The sequence below is a fragment of the Camelus ferus genome, chromosome 7 (assembly GCF_009834535.1).
Source record: "Camelus ferus isolate YT-003-E chromosome 7, BCGSAC_Cfer_1.0, whole genome shotgun sequence".
Lineage (NCBI taxonomy): Eukaryota > Metazoa > Chordata > Mammalia > Artiodactyla > Camelidae > Camelus > Camelus ferus.
The window spans coordinates 16,664,501-16,677,982 of record NC_045702.1 but is presented as its reverse complement, the minus strand read 5'-3'; the positions used below and the strand labels follow the sequence as shown (position 1 = coordinate 16,677,982).

The 13,482-nt window shown below is 38.9% G+C and overlaps 1 protein-coding gene across 1 annotated transcript in view; it reads left to right on the top strand.

Annotated features, from left to right (window-relative positions):
- The window catches only part of KDM7A (lysine demethylase 7A), a 77,489-nt gene extending 65,256 nt beyond the window's left edge, over positions 1-12,233 (top strand). Inside the window, exons 16-21 of the mRNA XM_032483490.1 lie at positions 477-574; positions 1,078-1,226; positions 1,371-1,579; positions 2,911-2,996; positions 4,732-5,005; positions 5,661-12,233. Of these exons, the coding sequence (XP_032339381.1) occupies positions 477-574; positions 1,078-1,226; positions 1,371-1,579; positions 2,911-2,996; positions 4,732-5,005; positions 5,661-5,755 (911 nt within the window). The 3' untranslated portion in view covers positions 5,756-12,233. The remainder of the gene's footprint in view (positions 1-476; positions 575-1,077; positions 1,227-1,370; positions 1,580-2,910; positions 2,997-4,731; positions 5,006-5,660) is intronic.
- The last annotated feature ends 1,249 nt before the right edge of the window (positions 12,234-13,482 follow it).

Here is a 13,482-nt window from a genome sequence, read left to right as displayed (position 1 = left end):
GAGAGGCAGCAAATCAATGGGACTGATCAGGCTGCGGGGAAGAGAGAGGCATGCTGAAGCCTGGTTTACAAGCTTGTTGAATTCACAGTCCACTTGAATGCGTCTTAGGTTTAGGAGAGTTTATTTTGTTTTACTTTCTGTTGACGAATAATTCATTAGGGAAAGAACAAAGCATCTTATAGCTAATTTTAGTGTTAGAGGTTTTTTTCTGGAAGGAAATGTAAAATAGTCAACCCACTCAAATAAGGAATATATAACCATATTCAGTAAATACTACAGATGTTTTAAGAATACACTTCAGTCTGTATCTTGATCAGTTAGGGAGAAATTCCTTGTGGGAAGAAAGGAGTGAAGATGATGAAAGCAGGCAGAAAGGATAGAGCAGGTGTGATTGAGATGCCTCACGATGTTGGACAGGCTTCGGATGCATAAAGTTCTGATGATTTTTTTTTCCCTCTCATCATTTTCTTTCTCAGGGTTTTTAACAAGCGTGAAATCAGAACTCAGGAATCGATCATCAGAATATTCTGATATTTCTGATTCAGAAGACTCTGGACCTGATTGCACTGCACTGGTACGCCTGAAACTCTGTGACTTACACATTATTTGATGATGTACAGTTTGATTATTTGATGATGTGGTGAAAGGTGAACACCCGCTACTATTAAAATGAGTGACAGCTTTCCCAAAGCCTGTCTCTCTGCCCTTCGTGGCACAGGGCCTTCTCTGTGGTGGTAATTATACACACACACCCCATCATGTGACTGTTTGCATCTGATAAACATAGCTTTTGTCTGATTTTGGAAAGGGTGGAGGGAGATACTGGTCTCATGTTTCTTGTGTTTCTCGTTGGTTATATTTCATTTTGCCTTAAAGAAAACCTGTACTGTGTGTTTTTTACTAAGGAATTATGTTACTGTAGTTACTAGAGTTTTTCACTTTGTCATATGAAAAACAGAAATAGTTCCATGATAATTAAGATTCTCACTTTCCCTAGATGGATAAAGTGTTTTTGGTTAGTTTTTACAGACTTGTGCAGATTTCTTATATAGATTTACTTCCATTTAATTATCTCAGAAAAATAATTTTACCACTGAAGAATCTGAAAGTTCAGGTGACGAAAAGAAACAAGAAATAACATCAAACTTTAAGGAGGACTCTAATGTGATGAGGAACTTCCTTCAAAAGAGCCAGAAGCCATCTAGAAGTGAAATTCCAATTAAAAGGTAGGCACACTGGTGGTAGGGGTCTTATTACGTTGTGATATAAATGGTAGGAAAACGTTTGGGTTTTGGTTTTGGTTTTAAATTTTACCAAAACTTTCACTAGAATAAAAAGGCTCTTGTCTTTTTTGCTGACCTGCCCTTTAGGGAATGTCCTACCTCGACGAGCACAGAGGAAGAAGCTATTCAGGGCATGCTGTCTATGGCAGGGTTGCACTATTCCACATGTTTACAAAGGCAGATACAAAGCACAGACTGCGATGGTGAAAGACACTCTCTCCAGGATCCCAGCAGCTGCCACAGTAGTAACCATGAGGTCAGGCAGTTGTATCGCTATGACAAGCCAGTGGAATGTGGTAAGAAACGTAAATTATCAGTCTCTGAAAAATAATATATGACCCCCAAGTTAATAGCTCTGTAATCATAGTTGAGGTTTTAGAGGTTATTAATAAGAACTGTTTATTGCACATCTTTAGTTGGAAATGGGATTTGCGTATTTGCAAACAAAATACGTAATGTTGACAAATAAGATGCAAATATAAGAACTTAAAGTGCAAATGAACAGATTGAGAGTTGTATGCACTGGCACAATTCTACCATTGCTGTTGCAGGGCAGTATTATTTCCCTTTTAGAAGTTGATCAGAGTGTACTAAGGCTTGAACAATATATTCTTCTTCCTCTTATGGGAAGGAAGCCAAGTTTTGAACTATTTCTGCCTGAGGATGTTCTCTCTCTCTCTCTCTCTCTCTCTCTCTCTCTCTCTTGAAAGGAAGTATTAGGAGAGAGAGAAGACTCTGGCAAAATCAGTGATGCCACATAGTGTTTTCTTCTCACTGCCTTTAGGGGAAATTTTTGTTTCCCTAAAAGTCAGCGGGACTGGTGAGAAGATGGTAATCCATTAAAACTGAAGCCTGTTGTGGAAGCTGTGTTCATTCCCACCTGGCTGCGTCAGCTAAGTACCAGGGGCTTGACTTTCATTTCCCTTAATTCTTGAAACGTTTTGGTGTATATAATATAACTTTAACAAGTAAAGGAAGAAAGACTTAGTGGAGTTATTTTAACTTGCTGATACTTATATAGCTATTCAGTGGTGTTGGAATTTGAACCCAGGACCAGACCATCTGATCTCAAAATCTTTGCTTATTGTAGAACAAGAAAGTGAGGTTTAAAGAGGTTAAGTAGCTTGCCTGAAGATGCATTGGTAATAGAAGAACTTAAATTCAAATCTGAGTTTGTCTTTCCACTCTCTGTTCTGTCTCCCTTTAATCTCTTTGGTCCCATGAGAAGAAAGCTTTCTATGGAAATACTGCAAAATTCAGGCAAATATATGCCTTCATTCTGTGTGGGAAAATATACCATTTTTAGGGAAAGTGTGTTGCACTTGATTTTTACATCTACAGCAGATGGCCATAGAATTTGACTCTAGGTCTTCCAGCATCTGGTGCAAACACCTGTTGTATAAGGAGAGTCTTTGGGAGAATTGAAAGAATTAACGTGTTCGACTGTGAGCTGGTGACTGTTTTGTTTTTGAGAGGGAAAAGGATGGTGAAAGTAATATGAATAAATATTTAAACAGTTACATATTCATTTTTTAATAAAATGTAAACATAAATTTGCTTTGAATTTTAAGCATTTGGCTACCTTTGTTCCTTATGCAGAGATAATTTAATTAAAACTTCTCTTTAGGCTATCATGTCAAGACTGAAGATCAAGACTTGAGGAGTTCTTTCTGGAGTAAACAACTTGATACAACTTCCAGATTTAATCTTCAGGTATATTCAAGGTTTGAAACATTAAAATAAGAGTGTCATTAACTCTTTCTTCTTTCTTTTTAAAAACTCCAACTACTAGTCAACCACCAGATCTGGAAAGCTAAAAAATTACAATTAAATGCACATTTGAACAGCTGTCTGTTTTTAGGGATTCTGATATAATGACTTATATGAGGTTTATGGATAGAACATGATCTGGAAAAGAACAATTTATTTAAGTAAGCAGTTAAAGACCCCTGGCTGCTAACACCTTTAGGTTATGTCTAGCTAAACTGAAATGTGAAAGGGGGAAAAAAGTACCATGAAGATCCCTTTTAATCTCTGACATTGTTTGTTGAACATTTTTAGATACTAAATTTCTTTGAGAATTTGATGACAGTTATGGAGTCTCTTTCCAGAAAAATGTTCATCATAAATATGACTTTTGCTGGCGTTTTCTCATGGTTTGTGCCCACCCTCACCCTAGACCATTCACTGACTCCAGATTAAGAGCCCTGCTCTAAGATAAGACACTTGATGTCTTGGGAGCCCACTGTATGAATGCTTCTACCATACAAAATGAACCCAAAATACCTTTTCATAAAACCGAAACTTTTACCAGTTTCACCACACAGGGAAGGCAATATGACGTTTTGCTGCAAACCTTGGAAAATGACAGCCAAAGAAAGAACCTAAATTCTCACGTGGCAGAATGGAGTCTCGAAGCCTCCCCAACCTCAAACATACTCTGAGTAGCAGAGTGATGGGTGGTTTTTATTTTCTTCACTTGTCTTATTTAAATACTTAACATCAATTAATTTTACAATAAGAAAAAGAGCCAAGTTATTTTTTAAGGTAAAGTTTTATGAATACAAGTTCTTCTAGTGGAAGGATTTGCTCCAGAATCAAAGGTCAGGTAGGAATCCCTCGACTGAAGAATTCACTAATTCATTGTATGATTCCATAGTGCCTCACTGATCATAAAATTTATAACTCATTAGCATTATTGGATTTAGTATTAAAAGTCAGCTATTATGAAATCTGTTGTTTTTTTTGTAATTCAGATATTCACTTTAGTACACACACACCCAAACACACACTTAAAACCAGTTTTATGAAGCATCACAGCTGCAGTGTATGCTCTTTTCAAGTTTATCCCTTCTTTTCTCTTTTTAATTCTGGTCATGACTGTCTCTGTTTTAATTTCAAGACCCACAATCCTAGCATTGTTTGTTTGTTTCCTGACGGTTTGCTCAATTGTCTTGAGACTGAAGGAAGAATTTTCAGAGAAAAACCAGACTTGGAGATCAGGATCTGGGGGTTTTCAGCAAACAACTTAAATACAGTGGAGATGAACTTTACAGAAGTTAGGTTCTGAGAAAAATAGTACAGTACCCCCATGAGAGATAAGGGAACTGTGATGTGCTGAGCATACATCTCCCACCACAGTCCACGAGTTCCTCACCGCCCCGCACAGGCTGAGTTCCGGGTGGCTGAAGTGGGTCATTCCCTCTATCCATCTATGATGTTTTCTTCTCGACCTAAGTTATGCGGCATCTTCAAGACTTGAGTCCTTCAGAGCTGTTAGGTTTGGAATGAGATAACCATCAGGAAGGGCTGGTCTTCTGTGGCTGCTACGTGTGCAGTCATCTGTTTCTTCTCTCTCTTGACTTGTTAATGCATAGAGAGCTTAAAATACCTTACTTACCTTAAAGGAACCCTAAAATTCAACCCTATTCCCTTTCTTCTTTTTTAGGATCTAGGTAGAGGTCAGAAATGCACCAAAAAGGAAGTTTCATCAGAAATCAGTCAGAAGGTACAAAGTAAGAATTCTGTGGACAGCAGTGGCTCAGGCCCGCAGAATGGAAAGTGTGTGCAGAGTTCAAGCTTGATGTCGGGGGCGTGCCAGATCAGTAATGGCAGTGTAAGCCCAGAAAGGCCTGTTGGTGAAACTTCCTTTTCAGTGCCCCTTCACCCCACCAAGAGACCTGCATCAAATCCACCACCGATCAGCAACCAGGCAACAAAAGGTAACTTCTGCACGTGTGCTGGTTGAGTATGTTTCTCACTGTATATGTTGGTGAGTGTGGCAGTTTAGCTAGACATCATCTCCGCACCCATGTTGCTCACAGCTGCTGCATTATGGACACACGGTGACAGCACTGTGCACAGGTTACTATGGGGACAGAGAAGAAGGACACCTAAGTCAACCCTGAGGACAGGAGGGGCTTTCTGGAGGAAGGGTGGATGATGGAAATGGTGCTAATAGGTTAGTCAAGCTGAGCTGGTAGAAGGGACTGGGAGACAGCACTGACGGCAAAGGAGACAGTGTGACCCACAGGACAGAGGTGAGAAACAGCACTGGGTTATATCTGAACTGGCAGTCAGTTTGTTGGTGAAACCAGTTTGAGGCCAGGTAGGGTAAGAGCTCGTGCTGAAGAGCTAGGCCGGGGTCAGACTGTGGGGGGGGGGGGCTTTAAGTCTTGTAAAGGAGGTTGGCTGCCTCCACTGCAAGTGCTGAGATGGAAGAGCTTTAAACAGCGCAATTCCAGCAGCGTGACTGTGCCTACTCGGAACGCCTGAAAGCCTCGGCCTCCCGTTCAGCTTTCTTTTATGTCTTACAGTTGCTGTCAAGTGTGATTTTCATTGTCATTTACACTGTTGTTGGTGTTCTGTGTTTTGTAGGTAAACGTCCAAAAAAAGGAATGGCAACAGCCAAACAACGCCTTGGGAAGATCCTTAAGTTGAACAGAAATGGCCACGCACGTTTCTTTGTGTGACGGAGCCGTGGTTGTGGCCGCCCTTCCTTTTGGAGACCAGTCTCGGGGCGCGGGAGCCTGGCGCTTCCGCCGCGCCCCTGCTGAAGCAGTTTGCATGTACAGTAGAGAACACTGCCCGGAGAACAAAATGAACCAGATGCTGCATTTTCACTGTGTCACACCCACTCAGCAATAACCATTTTGGACCTGGTGGGGAGAGGAAGAAAGAGGGTAGAACCTTAAAAAGAGACCTTGAACTGCAAAGGGTCTCTTGTCAGGGCTTGAATTTCATTTTGTTGTTGGTAGTGTCTTGATTTATTTTCAGTGGTAGGGTAAAGAATTATCAATAATTTATTTAATAGATTTTTTTTTTTAAAGTTAACAGCTTTTAAATTTTCTTTTTTAAAGCTATTTATTTGGAAGATTTCTGGAGAACTATCTCACTAATTTAGATTTAAGAATGTGAAGGTTTTTAAATTATTTTTGATAGTGTGTGTGTTACATGTGGGGAAAAGCCACGGTAACAGTAACTGGTCTGGACTCTTAAATTTGATATTCAGGTTAAAGTCTTAAACAGGGATTTGATGCATTAATTATTTTAAATTAAGATGTATATGAAAATCGTTTTATTTTATATATTTCATGTGTTTTTTATAAGCTATTAGCTTCGCTTTTGCTAACATCCAAGGTGCATACTGTTATCCAGGTCGATTACCTATATCCCACCTTCCCTCTGCACTCCCCATCATTTTGTGTCGACAAAACAAGACTCTTCTCTTTGCAGGGAAACACCTTCATAGCCAATGGGTAAGAACTACATAAAAGATCCCACATTTTCTCTTATCATTTGACATTGCGATTTTCTTCTAAATAGAAAAATAGGCTTCTTGCATTTTTCATTTTTTGCTGATAATATCTGGGTCCCAAAGAGTACAGCTTTAATATCTTTTTCCTACTTGTGGAAAAAGTAGTATTAGTTTGGTTAAATTGTCATATTTGTAGCTTTTCAAATACATTTGTAACTACAGAGGGCCTTCTTCATACTGCTGATGTTGGAGGGCAGGACCAGCACCTGCCACAGAGGTTATATTTTATGACGCTTTTATTCTGTATACCTAATTTGTTGGAAAATATGAAATGTGGTTTGACTTAGTATATTCAAATCTGCATAATAAGCCGTAATATAATAGGACTATGCTATATTAAGTTGTACAGAAGCAAGCATGTTGGAGTAGATGATTTGTGTGTGTGTGTGTATGTGTGTGTGTGTGTGTAGTTTTTTTATTTCTTAACCTTCTAAAGAATTATTTAAGATACAGATTTGGAGTAAAATGGGTGCTTTTTGCAGTTTCTTCCATCTGTCCTAACTTAACCAGTGCGTAGTGAGGTTAAGTATCTGATTGGGCTTTAAGGAATCATTTATTTCCTTTGTGCACAATTTTTACTAAATGCCAGTTTTCAGTTGCTCATAATAGCTTGTATTCCCTGCCCCTCCAACCCCAAGGCATATAAACAAGTGATTTCTTGGATTGGAGATACTCTCAATTCTGACAGTAGAGCATTTTACAGGTTCCTACAAAGAAAATAAAGGCAAAGTGGATAAAATTTATTTTTATGGAGAAGAAATATGACCATATTATGGATTTGTCTTTTTCCACTCAGCAAAGTAGCAGGACTTTCCCTTCTGTATTATATATCACTTGAAGAGTTAAGGGAAAAAAAAGTCTATATACCATTATCTTTCATGGTTGCATTCAAATGCATTATTTTCAAAGAAATATTTCTTACTGTCTCCATTTTAATATTTCATTGAATATATATGAAATGTCTGGTGAATTAGCCTTTTTTGGTCCAGGTGACTGGACCACTGTCTGGATCTTTTCTGGGTGTCAGGAAGAATTTTTATGGAAGTACTAAATGTCTTTAATAGACCTACTTAAATTCTAGCTACACCATGCCAAAACTAGGTAAGAGATAGGTACGGTCAGTCATTTGATTGGTCACCAGATCTCCAGATGTCAAAGATGTGTGTTTGCCCAATTCTCCCACCTTCCCCACACGATATACTACTGTGATATGTTGGTTTTCTGTAGTCACCATTTTAGTGTTACAGTACACGTGTTTTTGCTTTGCTTTAAGAAATAAGAATTAATAATTTCTTTTTCCAGCTCTATTATGATCTGGGTTCTTTTGTTGTCTTTACATTTTTCACAGCTCTAAATATTTTTAATTACCTGACTTTTTTTTTTCTTTAGCTATAAAAGTGAAAATAAAATAATTTACTTTTATGAATTAAAATTGTGGCCAGTATCCACCCTGTATACTTAGGCTGGTAAACAGCCAGTATGTGGAATTTTTAAGTGAAGGTACTGTGGATTCATTTTTGGCAAATGTTAGACCATTAACTGGCTAAGTTCAAAAGACTTTCAGTAAGGTTATATAACCACTAAAACAAAATACGCGTAATTTTCTGTGAATTGGTAAAAATTCAGCCACTGATTCAGTGACTTTCCCAGTCTAACCTCTGGTAAAATCACTGGCTGTGACGTATCCCTTTATCTCATGGAAATGGCTGAGCTTTGAGGTAACTGCAGCCAGTATCTGGACTCAACTGTAATAGACAACCCTTCACCTTTCCCTCAGTCTCCTTTATAAACAATACTACCATACAGACACTGCAGCTGAGGTAGGGAGGCGGCAGTGGTGGCAGTTAGCTAGTTATAAGCAAATACAAATATGTAAAACAATTATGATTTAACATATACAGTTTTCATTGTAGTAGTAAGTAATGATTTTCCTGTATTGATTCAGATAAGAGACTTCTGTTAACCTGAGATCCACTGTACTGTAATTCATAATGTCACATAATATTATGCTTTTTAGTATTGATTGATGATGCAAACTGTAAAAAGCTGTTTATAATAGCTCAGTATCTTAGAAATACTTTGAACTTCATAAGCATCAGTTAATTTTTACTGCATACAAAATTGAAAATTCTGACCAAAACCATCTTATAAACTCAGAAGATAAGCCCATCTTTATCACTACTTAAATACTTAGCATTGAATACTGCTCTATTTTTTAATAATCCTAATTATTGCCTTTTTAGTGAACTCTACTGTATTTATTCATATGAGATCAACAGGTATTTATCAAACATTTACTATGTGCCCAGCACTACTTAGTACTTTGTGGGGATATAACGTTGAAGTTGTGGTCTCTGCTCTTGAAGGTATCTTCTCTAGGAAATAAGCAGTATTATTTTCATTTCTAAGAAGGCTTAAGCAAAAGAGGGCCCATTCATAAAAAACCAAAACAAAGCAGAACTTTTATCAGTTGCAGTGGAGATATACTATATAACTGTAGAAGTGGAAGTTGAATTTTTTTTTAATTTTCAAAATTTTAAAAAGATTTCAAAAGTTAATAATTTAATGTCGGAAATCATAGGGGCATGGTATAGCATGAAAGGGAGCAGGCGACTTGGGTGTTTGTCCCAGTTCTGCCCTTTCTGTTTCAGCTGTGTGACCCTGAGTCAGTCACTTACTCTTCCTTAGTTTTCTCATGTGTAAATTTGGATCAAAATGCAGTTAAGAAAAATGTAGAAAAGCATTTCTTAATCTATTAGAAATAGATTCATACTTGCAGGGAACTTGTCATTATTTAAGTTACAACTGACAATGAATGCATATTTATATGCATTTTTAAATGAAAATTGCTATTACTCCTAAATTTTGCTTCATATATCAAAATATATGCCCAGAGCATGCTACCTAAAAAATCTGAAGAATCTCTAACAAGGTGCTGAATTAAACTCAGAATCAGTGCGTGAAGTGAAAGAAAAAGGAATGAGGTAGTTTGAGTAAGAATGAGAATGTATCCTCAAGTAATCATTAAGATGATATAAGGTAATTAAAAGATAGGTTTTTCTCAAAGAGTACCGCTCTACAGATTCTGCGTACTCTTCAGGCACTAGAATAAGGTAAAGTAGATCATGGAATTACAATGATTTAGCAACTACCCATGGTACTAGGGCAGAAAAATGAGGTGATTAAAGGCTGGGGCTCAGCAAAGACAGCTCTGAGTTGGTCAGCAGCAGCTTGTTGGGTAGAGAGAGAAAGCACTGTAGTGGTGGAGGAAGGGAGATTCGACTCGATGGCTTCAACTTTAAGAAAGAGACTTACTGCTGTTTTCAAGAGATGCTCTCTGCAGTGGTAAGACTACTCTCCAAAGAGCTGATGAATGCTTACATGGCCCAGTAAACTACTGCCAGAAGTAACTGTTGCAGTATATAAGCATTTTATGATTTCATATGAAGAGACAAGGTTTTCGTGTAAATTTGAAATTTTCCCCAAAACTTCATTTTCCTCATTAAATATTAGCCCAATTTCTCCCTCCAAAAAAGGGAAGCTCAAGATCACCAGTCATTTTCTGATGCCCTAGACCTTCATCGAAAGCAGTTTTGAGAAGGTTGAGCATCAGGTCTTTAGCTTAGGAAAAGAGACCAATGAAATCCAGCAAGGGCAGTGACTTGCCGGGGGTCACGGTGGCTCCTCGACCTCTGGTAAACAGTCCCCGCTCCGTGACACTGTGCAGCCTCCGCTCATCCTGTGGTGGCTGGTGTTGACATGCTCGCTAGAAGCCAGGTGGAAAGAAAAGGGAAGAGGTAGTACACTCACTGCATTGCTGTTGAACATAATGTAATTTTAATACTGTAGCCTTACTAAAAACCCGTCCCTTAAAATTTTTGATTTGTTTTTCAGTGAACGTCATGCTGTAAGTCAAATACTTGATATCCCTTACATAAAAACTTTTTCAGTTCAGGACATTAAGAAGTTAAATGCCTATTTCCAAAGCAATTAGCTTATCGTGACTGACTGTGGTTTTATTCTGTTATAGTCATTTTTTCCTCTTAAATGAGGAGGGGAAAAGAATACTTTTACCTGCATTCTACCCCTAGTCTCCCTCTCACCCTTCGTGTCCTTTCTAGTGTCCTAAAGCTTTGTCTTAACAAGTGCAACATTAAATTTTTTTGTTAAAGCCTTTTTGAAACTGTATTCAGTGATTCTTCCAACACATTTATCTGCTCTGCACTATTTCGCTAATAAACCCTGGCTACCACGTAGCCCGTGACCTCCAAGTAGTTTACCTATGCAAGACCTGTGACAGTCTGAACTCACTTTTCTTTATTTCACAAAGCAGTCCTTAATGGAACTTAATCATAAAGATAAACCTTTCCTCCACCCAGTTTTATTTTGGCCATTTCCTTTTCATAATGTCAGCAATCTTCCCCCAAGATTTTTCACCAAAACAATGATCATAAGTGCTGGAATATATAATATTTTGCAGGAATACTCATATTTCTTTGGTGGATTTTGGTTGGTAACAGTTACCAGCATTAAATGTAATATATAATGAAGAGTTGATTCCTTGCCTAGAATCATTTCTTCCCTCTAAGATTCAGAGGATTCATCGTTTATTTTTACAAAGCCTACATATAACTTCTACATTATAGTCAGGGACCTGAGGTGTAACTTGCTAAGTGAACCCCAAGGTTATTTTCTCTTACAAAATAAACCTAAACCAAACTAAGGGCCTTACATTTATGGTTAGACTGAATCAAAAGCTATAACCTCAGTTTTTCCAAAAACAGCTTCTGACTGCAAAGCAAGTCACGCAGTTGTTAGGTATGAAATAGCACTGATCAGGAAATGCGTGTGCATCTTGGCAGACTGCATTTCCTTCCGAAAAGACTTTTCTACTTTTAATATAAATTAAGCCATAACAGTTTCATGCTGTGGAAAGAGGGTGAAAAGGTTCATTTTAAGAGATTATATAATATGAATTTTCACATTTACTGTGAAATGTCTAACTTTGCCAGTGCTTCAGCAGGTTTGTTTGGGTTTTTTTTTTTTTTTTCCTGTGGGGGAGGGAGGGTAGAGGGTGGTGTCAGGGATGGATAGTACTGGTTTTAGGGGTTTTAAATCTGTGAAATTTGAAAAGGGACAGTTGTTGGCTATGGTATTTACTAGTTTTGTAGTAACGTTTTGCTAGCCTGACTGACTTTTCCTGAGCTGATTTTCATGCCCGTGGTCCCAGGTGACTGTTAGCCTTTCCTGTTCAGGGTGTCTGCGGAGTAGTGTCTTGTCTGTGTGTATAGGCAGTCGCCGTGTGTGCACATGTGTGTCCTTTGAATACAGAAGCACACTGTGACAACGGAGTGGGGTGTGGCTGGGAAATGGGATGCTGAAGCTTTAAGAGCATTTTTTTTTTTTCGATTCATAACAGTATTTCCCATCTTTTGCCTGCAGGCAGGGAAAGTGTACAGTATTTATTTTGTTTCTGTTTTAAATTTGTAAGTTTTTAAGTAGCTTACATTGGTTATTATAGGGGAGGACAAGTGACTTGTTTAAAGTTGTATTTGGTATTCCTACTTTCCAAGTTCTGTATTTTAAAATATTGAAATTAAAGTTGTATTACTTCTGTTTTTGATTTTTTTTTTAGCACTCGGTGTATTTTTTGCTCATTTTGTTTGAAAGTATAAATGTTGAAAGTTGTATAAAATGTGTCTTTGAAAGAAAAAAATCTGAATTCTATATCCAATTCTGACTTTCTGCTCCCTTTTTCTGCTTTTTGAGGCTTGGGAGAATTGTTTGAGAATGTGAAAGACTGTGTCAAACCTATGCTTCTCACTATTCTGAAGATTTCCATGTGAAAAGTAACGTGTCTTAGCGCTTTATTGGACGTATTGCTGGGGAAGCAGTTGCTTAAAGAGAGGGAGGAACACAAAGGGATGATGGGCAAGAAGAGGCCGTGCTGTGGCCCTGGACACGGGTGCCTCCTGTACCAGGTGCAGGGCAGTGAACGGCACCTGGCCAGTTGCCTAGTTAAGGTGAGCATGGAAGTGCAAGTTCACTGAGGAAGACGAGTTCCGTCCTGGACACCGTGCTCTTGGTGATCTGAGTGTGGTGAGGCCTTGCGTGGGCGAGTGAGAGAAGACTCAGGGAGGAGCGCCTCTGGGTAGAAGAGGGGCCTGGGAAGGGGGCAGGAAGCGGGCAGAGTCACTGTGGAGGAGGAACCCAAGTGCAGGTTCATGAAACTAAGGCAACAGACGGGCCAGAGGCCTCTGCTCTTCCCCTGCTCAACATCTGCAAGAGAGTAGGTCGTCCAGAGGGCACAGAGCTCTGCGCACCTCTGCAGCCGCTCCAGGAGTGTCACCCAAGGCACGTTCACACTTCCTCTTTCTACTTACTGCCTGCTTTCATCCAACAGATTGAAACCTAGAGCTCAACAAATCTGTTCTATTGTAAAAATCCACCTCCTCTGTAAGCCTGTGGGCTGCTTACCCTTCATCAAGCTCATCTGTTAGAAAATTGACTGTGAGGACCTACTCACCTGAGACTGAGCCTGATTTCTGTGTTTCCATCAAGCAGTGAGACTGCGATACACCACTGTGGGCACTGGGGTGTTACCCGCCCCTTGGTGGTGGAGTGGGGAGGAACAGGAAACAAGTCCTACATGGCAGGTGGGTTTTTTTTTTTTTTTTAGGCTTTGTTTTGGGGGGTGGGGTGGGTAATTACATTTTTAAATTTATTTTTATTTTAATAGAGGTACTGGGGATTGAACCCCGGACATTGTACATGCTAAGCATGAGCTCTACCACTGAGCTATGCCCTCCCTCCAGGGTTTTGAGTAGAAACCCTCATTATCTTCATTCCATTTGAGTACTTCCTGTGTACAAAGCATATTTT